Below are 19,894 nucleotides of genomic sequence, written 5' to 3' on the forward strand. Positions count from 1 at the left end.
ATTGCGGAGTGAGAAAGTGGGTAAATGCTATCATGGCAGATAATACATTACACTGGCATCGATGTTGAGCTAAACTTAGATCAGTGGGGATGACCAGGACATTCAGAAAGGAGGGGAAGATTCTGCAGACGGAGCATATTCATCTAAGACTGGAGCATTTTTTTCTTATCCAATTGGAATGGGTCTTAGAACAATGAAACTGGCTTTTAGCTGCTGAATGGAATTACATTTGTAATGATGTGTCATAGGTTCTAAAACCTTGACTCACCAGACAATAGAGCCTTGCATCCAAAGAGTGAAAGATGATGTTGTGCCTAACTCTTGAAGAGCCCAACTTCAGTGAGTTCCCTTACCACCAAGCTCAGGGAGTTGGTTTGGGCTGATAGGAAAATCACTCTGCCGTAAGTCACTTTCCACTTTGGACAAGGAAACTTTCTCTAGTCATTCTCCACTGTAAAACTGCAGGTAGATGTACTCATCGAACATATAGAGCCTGCTGTTCAGATTCGGTTTGCACTGTGGCCCTGCCTGGCATTGATATGTTTACCAAAACATCCCAGGTGAGCGGTGCTAATGCGCAGCCAGGACTGAGGAGACCTGCGTGGATTCTGTTTCTCTCTGCATCACCAAACTCCCAGAACCTAAGCCAGTCACTAAATTTGGTTCATCATTTCAAATACTGATAAAATGTCATATATCATGGAATTTAGAGCTATCTCACACTTGAGGTGCGTTCATGGGGGTATGTATATATTTGAATTTAGACCTCTACATCAAAATTATGGAAAGGTTTCTTGCTGTCTTCAGCCCCTATCCTTTTCTAAATGAACATCCCTTCTGGAGAAAGCAAACCTATCTTTTTATGATCACCTTGCAAATGAGAAATTACCCATAATAGTGTTTTTCTCTTAGGCTAATTTTTTTAAGTTGACCTCCCTGCCTGTGCCAAGTTTGGGAAATGTCAGTCTGTTCTACCAGGCAAAGGTTAAGGGACGACTACTTGACAGTAACATTCACGTTAATCATATACGTACTGGCAAACTAGGGACCACCCAGATGGGCAGCCAGGATGGTGATGTACGAGGAAGTCGGGTCACATGAAGGACAATTAAGAAGCTAGAAATGTTCAGCCTGAGAAGATGAGACTTAGCAGGTGCATAATCACTATTTTCAACTTTCAGAAAACACTTATTATAGAAGAGGGTATACATTTTTATTTTACTGCTGTAGATAACAGAACAGGGATGAGGGGATGAAACAAGAAAGGTGGATGTAAGTTGAATGTTAGGAAGACCCTTCTAGGTGCCCACTCATGTGTGAGTGCGCTGCCTCTATACCAGTGAGCAGAATAGCGCATGCGTCTCAAGTGGGTACTGGGGGAACCCAGGTTAACCAAGTCATACGAAGGGTCCTAGATTTAAAAAGAGACACTTTTTAAAAATCACCTTCTAGCCCTGGCCGGTTTGGCTCAGCGGTTAGAGCATCCGCCTGCGGTCCGGAGAGACCCGGGTTCGGTTCCCGCTAAGGGCACGTACCTCGGTTGCAGTTTGTCCCCGGCCCTGGTTGGTCGTGCGGGTGGCAGCCACTCGATGTGTCCCTTTCACATCGATGTTTCCCTCTCTCTCTCTCTTCCTCTCTCCCTCCCACTCTGTCTGTACAAAAAATGGAAAAATGTCCTCAGATGAGGATTAAATAAATAAATAAATAAATAAATAAATAAATAAAAATAAAAATCACCTTCTATCTCAAGGCTTCTATGCTTCTAAAAATTATTAAAAAGAAAATGTTTTATACAAAGTTAAATTCCCATTTAGGCTTTGCCTAAATCTGCCAAATCTGCCCCCAAAATTGTGATCACGCCAATTTAATGGAGGCCACTTCATCCCCTTGGATTTTTTTTTTTTTTACTTTAGTTTTTTCTTCCTAAATGTCAGGTTGTAGACCTACTCACCTGTATTCTAACCCAGGTTAATTAGCACCCAGTATCCCCCACCTGTGCTTTGTTTATTACTGGCAGCTGTTCTAATGGGGCTGGTACGTGTCATCATTGGCTGATGCTCTCGTCACACTAGAAGTTCCATGTTTGATATGCCGCCTGTGACTGCAGCCACGGATTTATTGAGAGGTGAAGAAACGATGGCTTCTCAAACATATTCTACATAGAATGAAGAAGGGTTTTGAGGCTATTATATACATGTTTTCCTCCACACATTAACCAAATGCACTTCGGTTTCTCAGCTGGCATTTTGTGAGGATTTGGTGAAAGCTGTATTTCTTTTCTCTGCCAGGGGGAGCACACGATGATAGAAATAAATCTCGTCCCGTGGTGATAACGTGCGTGCGTCCTGGAGGGCCTGCTGACAGGTAACCTTCTTCTCTGTCGCTATCCAGATAGGTTTGCAAAGCTTAGGGACTTTGGCATAGAAGTTGATGAGTTACAAATTATTTGGTATAAGATTGATAGTAACTCACTACGTTGGAATGGGACCACTGAAATGGTGTCGGCTGTGGAATCAAAAGAAAGGTTTGACTCGAGATTCGACACTTCCTACACTCTCGGACAAGTGACGCAGCAGTTCTGTTTCCTCCGTTGTAAAGAGAAAATAACAGTTATCGTTCAAGGTTTTTCGTTTTACCAAAGCTTGTCGATAGACGGAGCATTGCAGGGGACTCATCATGCTGTAGGGATGTAATAAAAGGTACTTTTAAGGCAGGCACTTGAAATGCATCAGCTCCCATTGTTAATCTCCTAACCTGGAAAGACAGGTGGTGGTGGTCTGATTCCTACTGTTATCAACTTCCTTATCGTCATTATTATTACCTTTTGGTGATGATCATGTATGTCAGGATGGAAGTCACTTTTAATAGAACGGAAGGAACACTGTCGGTCTGTAGTGCCTTCTTTCCCTGGTTAATTTGAATATCTGAAGGATATCCTTTAGCTCTCAAATTATAACCTTGATGGGGGAGGGGCAAGGAAACTCACAACTCAGATATCTCAGAAGATACTCATCTTTGTATTAATTTCCACAGCAAAAGCTGACCCCATAATGGGGGGGGACACAGCTCCAGCCAGTACGCCTGTGGAGAGGCGGGGAGTGCACTGAAGACCCCTGACTGCAGGGTTTCCGACCACAGTAAATGTTCACACCCTTCCTTAAGCAATAGGAATAGTCATCATAACAAATTCTACTTATTGAGCTCGTACATGTGCCAGAAACTGTGCCAAGTGCTCGGCAGATAATGTCTTATTTTATCCTCACAACCACCACAAAATGGAGTATTTTTATCCACGTTTACAGATGGCAAAACCGAGGCCCCTTATGGTTACTGACTTGCCAGCTAGGACATCGAAGAATGAGGGTCACGATTCAGGTTTCTTTTTCTTCAGAGTTCATACTGTGAGCTCACCTTTTTTAAAAAATATATTATTTAACATAAAATAAGGGAATAGGAAGACACTGGTTTCTCACCTGGGCTAAAGTCCATTTGCCTTTGCAGAGAATAATACCACGTCACAATCTCCAGGGAAATGTGGCCTTCTTCCCTTCTCATGCGCGTTCTCGTCTTACTAACATTTGGATTTCGAGTCCAGAAACGCCAGAAGCAGGCTACTGGTTTGTGAGCAACAATTTAGCAAATTTGTGTAGGATGAAAGGAAAGCTAAGGATTTAAGATTAAAATACAGAGAGTCAAAACACTTAGAGTTATCTAGCAAAAGACAGTGAAGAGGTTGTTTTTATTCTTCCCAGATCCTAACCCTGTGACACCCCCCCCCCTTTGGTTTTCTCGTCCCTGTGCCCCTCCCTGAGGCAGGACGGTGGGAATCTGGGAGCTGCACCCCAGGGGTGTCACTAAGGTCCCGAGCCATCTCTCTCCTGCTCTGATTGTCCGTGGTCAGAGCGGGGAGAATCCCAATTGCCTGACTTTTCTGGTGAATGTGAAACTGAATCAATTTAATGATGGCCAAATGGCCTTATAAATCAGCAGGAAATTTTACAGACTAGGGACATTTTTCACCAGCCTTCCCAGTCCTGCCTGGGTTCACTGGTCATAAATTGAATGAAACCAGCAGGCTTTTCTGCTCACCTGGCTTTGGGAAAATAGGTAAATGCTTCTTTCCTGGACTCTAATAAATCAACGGTAGACATGTAGGCAAAAATCTAGAAGAGAGGAATGTGCCTTTTACTTTGTACCCTACGAGCTAACTGTGAGTAACTGAGTTACTTGCTGACGTGTAGTTATTCTCTCATTACTGATCTTCATATTGCAGTGGCGTTCTGTCCTGAGTTACCTCTTTCCTCTCGCACTGTCGCACGGGATGCTTCAAAGGAGAGGCAGGTGGAGAGTGTGGCAGAGCGTGTGTGAGAGAACCGCTTGGGCTAAGTGACTACGAATGCTGAGCCCCATCGTGCTAAATTAATAGCGACTGCTCCTTCATTCTCCTTTCAGAGAGGGCACCATCAAACCTGGAGACAGGTTGCTCAGTGTGGATGGAATTCGGCTTCTGGGAACCACGCATGCTGAAGCCCTGGGTATTCTCAAACAGTGTGGACAAGAGGCAACGCTGCTGATAGAGTATGACATCTCCGTCATGGGTACGTGCGAGCCCTGCACTGTGATCTGTAAGCTTCCGGGTGTCACCATCCACCCCTGAGGTACCGCTTTGTGTTGTGGATGAACTGTAATGTCGTCTGTAGCAGACAGGACTTCATCAGTACTATATCAGTACTCTGTTTGGGTTCAGGAAGAAGTGAGTGACACTTCTCATAATTTCGAGTTCTTGACAATAGACTCCGTAGTAAGGTCTCTTCGTCAGGGTGTCTCCCCTGGCAATCGGCATGTGAGTGTGGATCATCCTTGGGCAGGAATGTATTTTTGCCTTTGGAAGCACAGAAATAGTGTTATTAACTCAGGGGATCGTTTTTCTTTTACTGCAGAGACTAAGAACCAGTAAGGGATTCTTTACCTTCTTGTAACTTCACAGTAGGAAGCCAGATAATCAGAATGAATGGAAATTACCATTTTATCATCAGACATAGGGACAAAGAAATGAAATGCACATGGAATGTTATTGATTAAAATCAGAAGTCCAGTGCATTATCCTTTCTTCCAATAGTGATTCCAATAGAAGGTAACTCTATTTCTACCCTCACAACTAGAATAACACTGGGAAGATGGTCTCATGTGGCTTTTCAATATTAAGAGAGGGCCCAAGATTTGTGTCATATTGACTAAGGCAGAAAACGTCTGAGAGAATGAATTGGAAACGTAAATCATGTTGTAAGTACTTCTCACAGGTATCATACTCGATGATGTGATTTGACTTTACCAATGTTTTATGCAGGTGCAATGTAGCACAAAAAAGGAGACGTATTCTATAACTGCAGACTCCTTTATTTCCCACTCTATATGATTCATGTAGAACAGTGTTGCTTGAAAATGTTCATAATCTGCCTGCTGGCAGGAAATGTCTTTGAGCGGGCTGAGGTTTCCTGAAGAGCTTCAAGTGTGAGACCTCAGCTCTTAGCAGGATAAATAGGGTGATATGCCCTATTTAGGAAGGAACATTTCTCCCTTCGTTCTTTGTCTTGTCTTCTCTTCCTCCCTCTTTTCTTTCTCTTTTTCTTTTGTTATATGGTTTTACAATTAGATTTTTAGTTAGATGAGTTGGCTTCTGTTTTCAACTCTGCTAATTTCTAGCTAGTAATTTGGACCATGTTGCTTATTTCCCTTTGCCTTAGTTTACTCATTTGTCAAATGGAAACAAGTAATGCCTATTCTAAAGGGCAGTTATGGAGATAAAATTATACAAGTAAATATATGTTAATACAATATATTATTAACATTAAAAATTGAAACAGCCCTGTGTGGTGTGGCTCAGTTGGTTACAGCATTGACCCCTGCACCGAAGGGTCATGGGTTCAATCCCCAGTCAGGGCACGTCTGAGAGGCAGCCAATTGATGTTTCTCTCTCTCATCAGTGTTTCTCTCTCTCTTTCCCTCTGCCTTCCTTTCTCTCTAGAAACAATGAAAAACATATCCTCAGGTGAGGATTTTTTTAAAATTGAAACAGACGTTTGACATATTTAACTCATTCATTCAGTCTAAAAGTATTTCTTGAGCTTAGTGGTAAGTACCAGAAGTGCAGAACAAGAAACTTGAAGCTCACAATTGATGGGGAGAACAGACAGTAAACCAGAATTTACCAAACAATCCTAAAGTGTGATCACCGTTACCTACCATGAAGTGCGTCAGTGGGATTCTGTAACAGGGAATAAAGGCAGGCACAGATGAGTGTTGGCAGGTGCCAGTTATAGTTGTAGTCATTGAAGAGGGGACAGGTAAGCTAAAACACAGAGGCTCAGGAAGAACCAGCTCCCAAACTGAAGACAATAGTCTGTAAGGGCCATAGTGTATCTCAGAGAGACCAGGGATCCCTACGGGGATGGCAGCAGATTCTTCCCTGTCTCTTTGTTTCTAGTCAGGGGGGAATAGGGTGACCTCCCTGTCTGCCTTCTCCCCAACCCACACTAGCATTCTGAATGATGCCTGACAATTATCACACTCCAGAGTGCTCAGGTATCCCCCTAAAATAGGAAAAAGTAGGCCATCAAGAAGGAAACACATTAAAAGTTCCTCTAAGTTGCTAGATTTAAGATTAATATACCAAGTATTTCTCTATAGCAGCCAAACACAGAGAGTTAAAGTTTAAAGATGCCATTTATAATAGAAAAATAATAATAAGGTTCTTATAAGAAATAAATATAACAAAAGTTGTATGAGTTCATTAAGATATAGATGTAGATGATAGAGATATAGAAATATAGATGCATAAAGAATACAGAAATAAATGAAGACCTATATCATGTACTTAGATGGGAAATCTTAATATCTGAAAGATGTCACTTCTCTCAAATGTATCGATAAATTAATTCTGTAAATATCTCAAAAGGATCTTGAGGGTGGGGGAACCTTCATATGCTGTTTCTAAAATACATATGGAATAAGAAAGGTGGGAGGGAAAATCAGCAAAATGTTTTGTTTTTTGAAACAATATGAGAAACTTGTTCTGAGCAATACCAAGACTTACTTTAAAATTGGGCATTTAATTGTATATAATGTCAATGTGGGGTAAAGAGGCCAGCAGAAGAGAGCAGAATGGCTAGACCCAGACCACTGCAGGGACAGAGACAGAGGTCTGCTCTTACTCAGTGGGCAACAGGAAGCTCCTCAGTGAATGGTGCTGGGCAGGGATTTAGCCACAAGAGAAAAGTCAATTCAATTCCTGCTTCATATCACACCCGAAAAATAAAGTCTGTATTTATGTAACCAGTTCCCAATAAACTGTTATAAATAACTGAAATGAATATCCTTTTACCCCAATCTTTGTCTGTATTTCTGATTTCATTAAGTGAAAGAATATATTTCTTTTAAAAATATCTGATAAGTCATTTCAAATTGACCTCCATAAAGGTTATACTAGAGGGTCGGGCAAAAGTAGGTTTACAGTTATTCTTATGGAAAATAATACAGTTATTAAAACGTAATGACATAGGAATGAACGCTGTGTTTCATGTAAACTGCTTGTGTCCCACCCTGCACTCTACATCACTAGTGCACCTCTCTCACTAGAGCTTGGCAACACTGACTACTATTATTTTTAATCATTCTGATGTTAAGTGAAAGTTGCGTTTATATTTAAATGTACTTTTTTAAAAAAATGTCTAGTGCAAGTGAATATTTTTTCATATGCACACTAGCCATTTTCATTTTCTATTATCCGCTTATGTCCTATTCATTCTTCTATTGGAGGTGCCCTTAGTTCTTTGTTTAAATTGTTCTGTATAAACGATTTATATATTATGGACATTAGTTTTTAGTACAAACCTTTCTAGGTAGTTTATTTCTGACATTTTATTTTGATATATTGAAGGTTTTTTTTAACATATTGAAGTTAGTTTTCTTTTGGTTTTTTTTTTGTATTTCTGTATCTAGGATTTTTCTCAGGATTTAAATATATTCTTCTAAATACTTATCAATATATCTGGATCAGGTAAAAGAGAATCTATCACATACACAATGATTTGTGATTTTTTAAAATCATATATTAAGTTTTTAAATATGATAGAGCCTAGATCTGGGCTAGTTGTTATTATCTCTGTATGTAGTTTCACATCAGAATTCAGGAGAGGACTTTCAAATTGAAGTCCTAGCATAAGAGCGCTAATTAACATAAAATAACACACATTAAAAATAGTTTACCACCCAGCCAGTGTGGCTCAGTAGATTGAATGTCATCCCATGGACTGAGAGGTCTTGGTTTGATTCTGGTCAAGGCACAGTCTGATGTTTCTCTCTCACATTGATGTTTCTCTCTCTCTCTCCCTTCTTCTCTCTCTAAAAAAATCAATTAAAAACATTTTTAAAAGATAATTTACCACTCTTACTTTCTCAAGTGAGAAAAATTTTAACAATTGTTTAATTAATATAACAAAAATAATTTTTAAAAAATGTTACCTAACTTTTAATGGGATTGATAAATGGGAATTAAGAATAATGATGTTTTTTCCTATTCAGCTCATTGGGATATCAAAGTCCTCAATAAGTAACCATTTAAAATAATAGGAAACCAGGAGATATTTAAAAGTACCAAGGAATGAAATTTATGAAAGAATGTTTAAAATTTAAAGTTTATGGGTCTCTATTCAGACTCGTTTTTGTCACTCTCAGATAAAGCTAAATAGATAGGTCTTCAATGGAGAAAATGAGGAACAATAGCTCAGCAGTGTACAAGGATGCCATCAGGTACAAATGGCAGCAACCTAATTTAGACTAGCTTAAGGAGGGAATCTATTAGCTTACAAAAATGGGGAGTCCAAGGTGCCTCGTGGCTTGACACACAAGTTCAATAATGTCACAGGCATCCTTTCCTGAGTCTCCTTTCCTGAGACGGGCTCCTATGTCATGGCCAGATGGCCCCAGCAGCCACAAGTCTACATCATCTTGGAGTTCATGGTGCCGGAGAAAGAAATGAGACTAGATCTCCCCTAAAAGATTCTTAATGACTTAGCTTGGGGCAGTGCTGACCACTGCGCTAATCACTGCGCCCAGGGATATAGTGCACTCTCTGCTCCTCTGGCGGGGGAGGCAGAAATGTATGTTGAACATCCCCAACAAAATGAGACGGAGAAATGGCACTTTCCCAAAGAGTTGATGTTGAGTTGAAAACACAGTGATAGATGCCCATTTGAAGACACAATTAGATATTAACTATTATATCCCCAGTAGCAGTTTCCCTTGCTTTACATCCGTGCCAGCCTTGGTATTCTCGGTCTGTTTCATGCTAACCATGCTGACGGTACACCCTTGTACGTTTAGTGTACGTGTTCTGAGTAAATACCATGTGGAGCACATTTTTGTTTGCCAGTGGGACGTACTTGCTGCATTGCTTTTACTTTTATTGCTTTCATTTATTTATAAACTATTAAATTTATAACACAATATATCTTAGGAAGTATATGTCAGCAGTCATAGATATAAATATTGATTTTATTTATATACTAACAGTACACACATTACTGTATTTCTTCGTGTGTGTGTATGCATGAACAACCATAGATACTGGTATCTTGACCCTAGACTCAGATATCTTTTCCAGTAAACATCAGATCATAAATTTTAGCAAATTCAGTAGTGTATTCAGGAATGGTATTGAAACTATTTTATTAACTAAAGCAGACTTTAGACTGTGTTCAAATTTTAAGGAAAGTTTACTGAGATAAGAAAGACTGTGGGAGAAATAGGTTTGGGGGGAATTGAAAGTGCAGGTTTGGATAAGTCATGTTTGAGATGTCTATCCATCATCCAGGTGGAGGTGTGGCGTCGACAGTTCATAATATTTAAGAAGGGGTTAGGACCAGAGACAAAGAGTTGCATGATCAGCACAGAGATGAACCTTAAAAGCATGAGGCACCTTAGGGAAGTGAGCTTGAACCAAGAAGATAGAGACCCAATAACTGAGCTCTGGGACCCTCCTATAGTGTTGTCAGGAAAGTGAAGAAGAACCTGTAAAATAAATTGAGAAGGAGCATCCAATGATGGAGATGGAGAACCAAGGCAGAGGGTGGAGTCACGGAGGCCAGATGTTTTCTTTGTAAAATGGTGGTAGTTACACAACTGCACTCACAAGTTGCTGTGAAGAGCAAAAAAGTTAATGCATGGCTGCTGTTTGGCACATAATATGTGCTCAGTAAATAAGAACTAAATATTTTTTAAGTTTATAGGCAAAAACTCCATTGCTGGTGAAATGTATTACCAAATCATTGGATCTGAGAGCCCTTCTGTTGAAAATCCAGTCACATAAAATCCAAGGGAAGGATGAACATCTAAGAGGGCAGATGTTCTGAAAACAATGACTTCAGTAAAATGTAGTGCCTTTTGAAGTCAGACAAGCTTGGTTTTGAATCTTGGCTCTCTGTTTACCTTGGTCGAATTACTTAGTCTGTCTAAGGTTCAACTTTCTCATCTCTATAGTAGGGATGATAACAGTACTTTTTTGAAGGACTGATAAAAAAGATTAAGTGAATGAATATATGGAAAGTGTTTGTCGTAACTAAATCGTTATTGAATACCAGGAAATTAAAGTTGAGTATTTCCTAAACTGAACGCCAGCTCTCCCATTATCCTGGGTTAAGAGGCAGTTGAAACTTTAATTTGTGACAACATTGAGTCGTTGATAGAAAGAATATTTGGTAAATGATGTGTTCTGGATCATTTTATTTTCTAAACCTCATCCAAATACTTATTTCATTTAAACCTTTGCTGAAAAGATTTCTAAGATATGTTTCCGGGAATGTATATTTAATTAAAGATACTTCCATCTTTGCTAGAAAGAGGAGCACACCGTCATTCTGGGGAAATGAATATCAGTACCATGGCCAGTGTAATAGAGTTCAGAGGTATAGAAGATTGTCTCAAATCTGTACTGATTTATAGCTTACTCTGGGTTTTTAAATTACAATATTCTCTAATAATTGTGTATTTTATAATTTTCCTCTGTCTTTCATGGGAGGAGCTATGGAAGGCTGTCAGTGAATATGGACTTCTTGTTGACTCCAAACACAAAGCTCATGTAGTATAATTTAAACAAGTTTTCTTATTCAGAAACAGTAATCAGTCATTTTAGTAGATGTCAAATGTACTCAACAAGTTATTGTGGCTGATAATAAAAATGGAAAGAGAACTAAAATGTTTCTCCTAAATGTCCTGAGTTTTCCCACTGTTGTGTCCAACATTTAGTATTCCTATGAACAAACCTTTCAAAACTATCATACAAATATATAGTCAAATCCACCTCCCTCTCTCCCTGATCCTGTTCTGATTTGGCTCACTCCATCTCTCATTTTCTCTCCCTTTTGAACCCCTGCAGCATTTACTTGGCAACTCTTGAGAGTGTTTCCATTTGGCCTTGCCTTAGTGACATGTGTTTTTCTGTTGTGCTGCCAGGTTCCATAGAATCCTTGGGATAATAACTGAATTATCCTTTTTGTTTATTTCTGTTGCACCTCTCACAGAGTCCTCAGACACACATAGGAGGCTCACAGTGATGATTGTGCATTGAGGATGCATTTACCCATAGATTAGCTGTTCTTATGACTTATCATCATCAAGTGGTTATGTACAGAATACAGCCCAGCCGGTGTGGTTCAGTGGTTGAGCATTGACCCATGCAGCAAGAGGTCACCAGTTTGATTCTTGGTCAGGGCACATGCCCAGGTTGTGGGCCAAATCCCAGTGGAGGGCATGCAGGAGGCGGCCAATCGATGTTCTCTCTCATCAATGTTTCTATCTCTCTCTCCCTCTCCCTTCCTCTCTCTCTGTAATATCAATAAAGAAAAAAAAAATTTTTTTTAAGAATACAGCAAACATCAGTGTTTATGCTGCAGACTAATGGGTTTATTTGATTAGTCCATCTTACATTCATTGGCATCATGAATCTTTAAGTCACGATACTTCTTACTCTACCTATGGTGTTTTTCTGAATTCCTCTAAGTCTGTGACTCTACCTTTAACCATTATTTTCTCTGCTCAGCTTCAAACCTTTCCTTTTACTCACCTGGAATAAGCCAGCATGAAAAACCAAGAATTCTGAGAAAAAGTGATTACATCTTCGCCCAGCTCTATGGATAGTCCCGATTTATAGTTATTCCCAAGTAAACATAAAATAGCAATGTTCAAGTAATTATTTTATCAGGGATGGATTTAAATGTTATACGTCTTCGGAAGAGATGATTAACTCCTTTGCAATAAAAAACATAGGTTTATTGGTATTATCCCAACTGGATTTTGCTTGTGATTTGCATTTAATCTTTTTAGACTATCAAGATCAAGACATAAAACTTCCACCAGTGACTTCTCAGTCACTAATACCAAGAGTAAATCTGCCATGGTTTGTGTTTTATAATCAGCTTCTCCCACATGATCTCAGTTTCCTGGAAACAGTTTTTCAAGGGCTCCTGGAAGTATTTACGATACATATGATTCCGTGTCAGTTACCAGCATAACCTTCTCCTCCTCGGAGGAAATACCACAAATGGGCGCCAAGAGAGTTTTCTACATAAAAGAAGTCTAATTTTTAAGTGGCAACAGCCATTTGTTTAGAATGCTGGTTTTCTAAGATAAAAGCTAGACTTCCTTTTTAGTCTAAAGAAGGAATTTTTGTAGAATACTCTTGTTCCCACCAACCCCATTTCCCTGTCCATATTCAGAATCAGAATCTTATGTTCGTAGAGATAGAAGTAGGTAAGAAGAAAGTGACCCTAAATAGAAAAGGCTATGTTTTTTTATTTTACATTACTAGATTACAGTAGGCTTGCTTTAATTTTTACTTTTATTTTGTAGTATAACACCAATAGAAAAGTGCTAAAGTCTAGTTTGTACAGCTTGAAGAGTTTTTACTTATGTGTTCTCCACCCAGGTCAAGACATAGAACATAACCATCATCACCAAAAACCCTATCTCTTTCCCCAAACTAATTCCTATCTTGACTTCCTAAACCATAGATATATTCTTCAAATTTTCAACTGTAAACAAATGGAATCATAGAGTATATTTCTCTGGCTTTTTTTTTTTTTTTGTCCAAGATTATGTTTGTGTGATGCATTCGTATTGTTGTAGTCTTTTCATTGTTGTTACAGTTTTCCATGAATGGGTCACAGCTTATCCCTTCCTTGTTGATGATTGTTTGGGTATTTTACAGTTGGAGACCCTTATAAATAATGTTACAGTGAACATTCTGGTTGGTATATGTCTACTGGTGAACATATATATGCATTTCTATAGTTATACCTGGGAGTTGGAATTGCTAGAACATAAATTACATGTATGCTCACTTTTAGAGATGTTGTCAAACAATGTTTCAAAGTGGTTGTATCAATTTGCATAAAGGAAATTCTCGATAATATTTTTTTAATGAATGAGTACCTCTTGAGATTTTGTTTTATCCCGTACCTGTTACATGTTATATCATCCTTCCCTGAATGTTCTTGTAGAAAAAAACAACTGATACAGTGTCTCAAAACTATACATTGCACACAAAGTTCAGCTAGAGTGGGGAAAGTCAATAATTGTTCTTGTTTTATGTCATCTTTGATGAACTGGTGGTGGCTGTGTAAAACCGCTGTGTTAAAAAGGAGCTGGAGGTCTCAGTCAGGCTCGGCGGGGAAGATGACCACTTACACCATCTACATGAACACCACAGGCACCGCGGCGCAAACACAGTCTCGCTGCCTCCCAAACCCACTCAGGCGTCCGAGTGATAGTCTGTCCAAACATGATTCAATTTTAGAGACTGTCTGATAAAACTGAATAATAACATACTTTATCATTATTTTTTCACTGTCACTGAAGACTTAGAACTTGTCTGTCTCTTTCTATAACTGCACGCAGTAATCCACGTTTTTTACACTCTCTTGGAGGAGAAGCAGCAAACTGGAGGGCATGACATGGAACTTGTATTTTTTGTTCTGCACATTGGTTTTAAAAAGTTGGAATCAGTTTACAACATTTAAAAACAAGGGCTTTTCATTTTTTCAAAAAATCTAAATATCTGGCTGCTCTTTACAATTTAACAACACTGGGCCAGCCTTCCTGCACGTAACCATTGGCTTGAGGTGAGTCCTCTGTTGCCTCTTTGGAAATATTCTCTCCAGTTGGTCTGAACTGTTTCCCTGACACCAACACGTTATAGCAAGTGCCCATCATGCTCGGCCCCTGCAGGCATTTGGGGTTCTGATCCTTGCTCTATACCAGCAATTTTCAACATTTTTCATGTCATGGCACACATAAACTGATTGCTAAAATTCTGTGCCGCACCAAAAAATATATTTTTTGCCGATCTGACAAAAAATAATAGGTATAACTTTGACTCCTTCACACCAGATGGGTATTGTTGGGTTGGCTGTTATTCTTTTTCATTTGACAATCTAAGATAAAAGAGGTCCGCGCCCCTGACTACATAGTAGATATGGCATGTTTTAAATTTTTTTCTTGCACAGCCGTCAAAAATCGATGCTCTACACAGCATGACCTTTCTGTTTCCGCCAGCCTAGCCCGAGGCCGCCTAGGTTGTGCCGTCTCAGAAAGGTGGTCCCTGCTGCACGTTCCTGTTACAAGTATTCAAATTCTTCTCTGTCTGATCTCTCATTTCCCAAAACAGGCACGTGAGTGCTCCTGGAGGGAATGTGAGAATTTGTGGCAAACTGCAGAGTTGGGAGCTGAGATACCCAACCTCACGCATTAGCCCCGCCCTCTCAGTCCCTCCCTCGTGGGCCGCTCTTGGCGCCATCCTGTCCCTGCTGGGCCTGCACCCTAGTCTTGGTCCACCCCGATGCTCTCCTTGGCCTTGGGACAGATTTTCACCAGAAGGCTCATCCCTAATAAGTTAGTCATTAGTTTCTGGGTCTCTGCAGTAATTTGGATGGTCAGACTTTAGAGGAAAAGGTACCCATTAACATTTTTAAATACCTAAGTAACACTAAGGTAACAACATAAAATACTGTAGAATATCATCCAGGAGCTCATTCCTTCTAGAGGTTGAATATTATATGAGGTGCTCAGGAGAAGAGTCGTGGTCAGAGCAGGAGTAACATGTATTAGTAATTTAATATCTACCTTTTCCATAAGGATCAGTTTGACTATATTTTAAGCGATATCCATTGTGATTAGGATTAGAAGGATCTTTTAAATCTGTTACCACTATTCCTCACTTGTGAGTAGGGGACTAGACCACATCACCTCGAAGGTCTTTCTAGCTCTAATATTCTGTGATTCTTTGAATTTAGTAACTTCTCACAAAAGATCTGAGTTTATCACCACTTCTTTTTTCCCTGACATAACTCTGAGGAAAATACTCTAAATAAAAATCGTTTAAATGTAATATTTAACTGTAGTTCAAACTGAATTAAAATGGTTACAGCTGAACGCACCATTTAAAAAGGAACGTTGGTCATTTCCCTTGTTCATCGCATGAAACCCAGCAGCCCCGTCAGCAGTGGTCAGTGTCCCAAGGATTATTTCCCAGCGCTCTCGTCACGGGCACGAGACCAGCGTGTGCTGTGGCCGCTGTGTGCAAGGCGCTGGGGCTCGGCATTCTGAGACATTTGCTAAATGAATAAAACCTTGGTTTAAATTCCCTCAGATGGAATAGTATGCTTCTAAAATTAAATACATCCCTTATGGGGAAAATTAGCCTTTTAATTTTAGTGTGTTTTAGAAAAATGAAAAACTGACTGAACTTTGGCAGGGGAAATCTGTCTTGGCATGATAAGTTTCTCTGAGGTCATGTACATGCATTAGGTAGACGAGAATTGCTTTTCCTTTTGAGAGGAGTAGCAGACAAGCACTTTTACTGATCATAGGTCAGGTCTCGACCATCTATTTAAAGTACATACTGCCAAGGCACTCATCAGGATCACCTTTCTCTGCGGTTAGATGCTGAGCTTGTATTCCTCATCGTGTTACGTGTACGGCGCGCCCTGTCCCCTTTTATCCACTGGCTGTTAGGGAAACCACACTTCCTAGTTTGTGTTGGTGGTGGTGATAGTGTGTTTTTGGTGTGGGTGTTTCTTTTAGTTGTTTCCTTGGTGTTTTGAGAAAGTCTGAAAGGGTTATGGTGACCTGGGGACGCAGGCACTTTCTGGTAAGTACAAGAATCCACGTGACTTCTACAACTGGTCAGTTCACACAGGCTTAGTGGATTCATTTGCAACTTAAGTGAACAAGGTGAACGTATCCCACCTCCTTAAAAAAAACATGTTCTTAGGAAACATACAGGATTTTACAGGCTCCATGGTCATCATACATTTAATGTTCGACGTTGAAGGTCACATTCCTAGAATATTTCATAAGAACTTTGAAGTTCACATTTGAGTGTTTTAGGGACGCTTTGTTCCTCTCAGTGGACATGCAGGAGACTGACCTTAAGTAGTACCTTTCCCGCAACCACTGTTCTGTTCCTGGGGCTGTTTCCCACTGAGCTGCTGGGGCCACGCACTGTAAATATCCCTAATCTTTTCTTTCGTGGTACCAAAAAATCTTTCTTTTTCACAATTGCTTTATTTGATCTTATTTTTCAATTATAGTTTACACTCAATATTATTTTGTTTTAGTTTCAGGTGTACAGCATAGTGGTTAGACAATCATACACTTTACCAAGTGTCCCCCCGATATCTCCAGTGCCCACCTGGTATACATAGTTATCGCAATATCATTGACCATATTTCCTGTGCTTTACTTTACGTTCCCATGACTGTTTTGTAACTATTAATTTGTACTTCTTAATCCCTCGACCTTTTTTCACCCAGTCTCCTGTTTCTAGTTTGTTTGTTTATTTTGTTCTTTAGGTTCCACAAATAGATGAAATCATGTGGTATTTGTATATCTTTGTCTGACTTATTTCACTTAGCGTAATTCTCTTTGTGTCCATCCATGCTGTTGCAAATAGTAAGACTTCACTCTTTTTTGTGGCTGAGTAGTGTTCCATGGTATATGTATACCACCATTTAACTTTTTTATCCACTCGTCTGTGAATGAGAACTTGAGTTTCTTTTATATCTTGGCTATTATAAATAACACTACAATGAACATAGGGGTACATATAGTCTTCTGAGTTAGTATTTTGGGTTTCTTTGGATAAATTTCCAGAAGTGGAATTGCTGAGTCATAAGGCAATTCCATTTTTAAGATTTTGAGGAAACTCCATACTGTTTTCTATAGTGGCTGCACCAGTCTGCATTCCCACCAGCAGTGCATGAGGGCTCCCTCAAAAAAAGAATCTTCCGCCCTGGCCGGTTTGGCTCAGCGGTTAGAGCATCACCCTGAGGTCCACAGAGACCCAGGTTCGGTTCCCACTAAGGGCACGTACCTTGGCTGCAGTTTGTCCCCAGCCCTGGTTGGGTCGTGAGGGTGGCAGCCATTCGATGTGTCCCTTTCACGTCGATGATTCTCTCACTCTCCCTCTCGCTCTGACTAAAAATGGGAAAATGTCCTCAGGTGAGGATAAAACAAACAAAAAAAAAAATCTTTTATTCCACGGCTTCTTGATACCTATCAAAGGGACCTAAAGGTTTAAGGCTAAATGTTGAAGTCCTAATTATTGTTTTTGTATACCTAATGATATAGGAAAGGAGGGTATTGGGCTGTTTTAAAAATTAGAAATCCAAAGTAAATTATTTGCTTGGATAACACGGTTTATAAATGTCAAAGTCAAAACTCAGTCTTTTCTCTTAAATAAGATACTGCTATTAGCAACTTACAATAATAGTACCTTCCATTTACTAAGTACCATTTGTTTTCAAGGCCTTTTATAAACATTATCTTATTTGTATTCTTACCTTAAGAGATAGACCGAGGTATTCCCATTTGAGGAATCAGAGGAATTAAAATAACAGGTAGGTAGAGAATAACAGAGCCAGAATTCAAACTGTTATGTTTGATTCCAGAACCTTTGCTTAGAGGCAGTTTAACTATCAGAGCAGGGTTTTTCTTAATTGATTTTAGAGAGAAGAATGGGGACTGAGAGAGAGAAAGAGACAGAGAGACATTGATGTGACAGAGATTCCCTCATGTGCCCTGACCAGGAATCGAACCAGCAACCTTTCAGTGCATGGGCCAACGCTCAACCAACTGAGCCACATGGCCAGAGCATCAAAGTAATCTTAATGCAACACTTCCATGGTAATTCTTAAAACTAAATGTTTAGAACTGAACTGGAATTCTCTCCTTACCCTGCTCCTGACCCATCCCCCCATCTCAGACATCAGTGCTTTCATCTGAGCAGTTCTCAGATCGGAGGCCTGGGCATCCTTTCTGTCTCCCAGTCCCACTGTCACAGGGTCCCAACTCTAGTCATCCTGCGTGTCTCTGTGTTTGCTTTCCACACACTTGTCCTTGCCTCTGTCCCAGAGAACGGCAGTCACCTCCCAGCCCATGTCCATCTGCAGCCTTATGCCCACTTCCACTCAGGTCCATGCTCCCCCAGAAGCCCGAGACTTCCATGTGGCATCCACTGAACCCTGTCCTCCACCCAGTGTCATCCCCCTGCATTTTGGATGAAATTAAACTGTGTCATTCTTCTGAGTCCCCGCCTGCTCAGTCTCTAGAGCGGCCCCCCCACTTCACCTTTTCAGTTTCCTGTTGTCGCTTGTCTTTGGGTCCCAAGACTCTTTTTTCAAGCTCCTCCCCCATTCCCAGCTCCTGTCCTCGGGGACTTCGCACATTCCCTCCTCTGCCCCAGAAGTGATTCTCTGGCCTTGCACATGTACTCATTCAAGTTTTCACCTGGCCATTTTGTGAACGCCCTTTACGGTCTCAGCCTAAATGTCACTTCCTGGAGCTTCCCTGACACCCTATCTAAAGGAGGTCTTCTGCTTTACTTGCCCTGACTTTTCTTTTACAACAATGCTCACCACTATAATGCTGATTTTGGGGGAGCCAATCTCATCTTCTTCATTGAACTGTAAGCTCCCTAAGGAGAGGAGCATATGGTTTTTTTCACCACTGACTGCACAGTGTATGCCTGATGTACAAAAAAATGGTGCACATTAAATGTCTGCTGAATGGATGAAATGCAGACAGCTTCAAGGTACTGCGTGCACTGTGTTTGCTAAAATGAGGGTAAATATTTACTCTTTTTTGAAGAACTCCCAAGATAGTGGTAAACGATGGAATAAAGAGGTGAGAGATGGCAGCGGGCAGGACCAGAGGGAGGGTGAGTGCGTGAGAGAGTGAGCTAGTGTGTGAGTGGACGTGAAGGTGGACCACCAAACTCGTGCAGTGCACAGACGCGGAGCAGAAGGTCCCTGTGCTGTGGACGGGGAGCAGTCGGCTACCACGGTAAACAGTTCTTCAAGGCATTTCTCACTATGCCACAGGAAGGTCCCACCATTTTGGAAGATCCCTGGTCTTCCCTGGGAGGAGGCAATGGGAGCGGCTCGGCCCAGCAACCTGAGCCCACCAGCGCACCTGGCACCATCGGACCAGTGGACACCCTGTGTCAACACAGACCAGTGCACAGTAGTGGAGCTGCCAAGGTGCCAGTTGCAGAAACCACAAATGGCCGGGAACCCAGCACCATCCCCCATAGTAGCAGCCCAATCAGAGTCGAGATGTACCCCCAGCAACAGAGGCTGGGGAGCAGACATCCATCCCCAGGCAACAGAAGCACAGACCAGCAGCAGAGAACTATCCCCAACAACTACAGCAAGGCTGAGCAGGAGCTGAATCCACTGGGCAGCAGCACTCCCAGCTGCCAGGGGCAGGACCTGGGGCTCCATAGCGGCCTGTGTGACCCAGAGAGACCTGTGCAACCCAGGAGCCCACAGGAGTGGTGGGA

The 19,894-nt window shown here is 40.8% G+C and overlaps 1 protein-coding gene across 2 annotated transcripts in view; it reads left to right on the forward strand.

Annotated features, from left to right (window-relative positions):
* The window catches only part of GRIP1 (glutamate receptor interacting protein 1), a 257,088-nt gene that overhangs the window by 115,649 nt on the left and 121,545 nt on the right, over positions 1-19,894 (forward strand). For both annotated transcript variants that reach the window (XM_036251411.1, XM_036251412.1), the window contains exons 6-7: positions 2,289-2,364; positions 4,453-4,598. In XM_036251411.1, coding sequence (XP_036107304.1) covers positions 2,289-2,364; positions 4,453-4,598 — 222 coding nt within the window. The remainder of the gene's footprint in view (positions 1-2,288; positions 2,365-4,452; positions 4,599-19,894) is intronic.

The sequence above is a fragment of the Molossus molossus genome, unplaced genomic scaffold (genome assembly GCF_014108415.1).
Source record: "Molossus molossus isolate mMolMol1 unplaced genomic scaffold, mMolMol1.p scaffold_m16_p_10, whole genome shotgun sequence".
NCBI classification, from domain to species: Eukaryota; Metazoa; Chordata; class Mammalia; order Chiroptera; family Molossidae; genus Molossus; species Molossus molossus.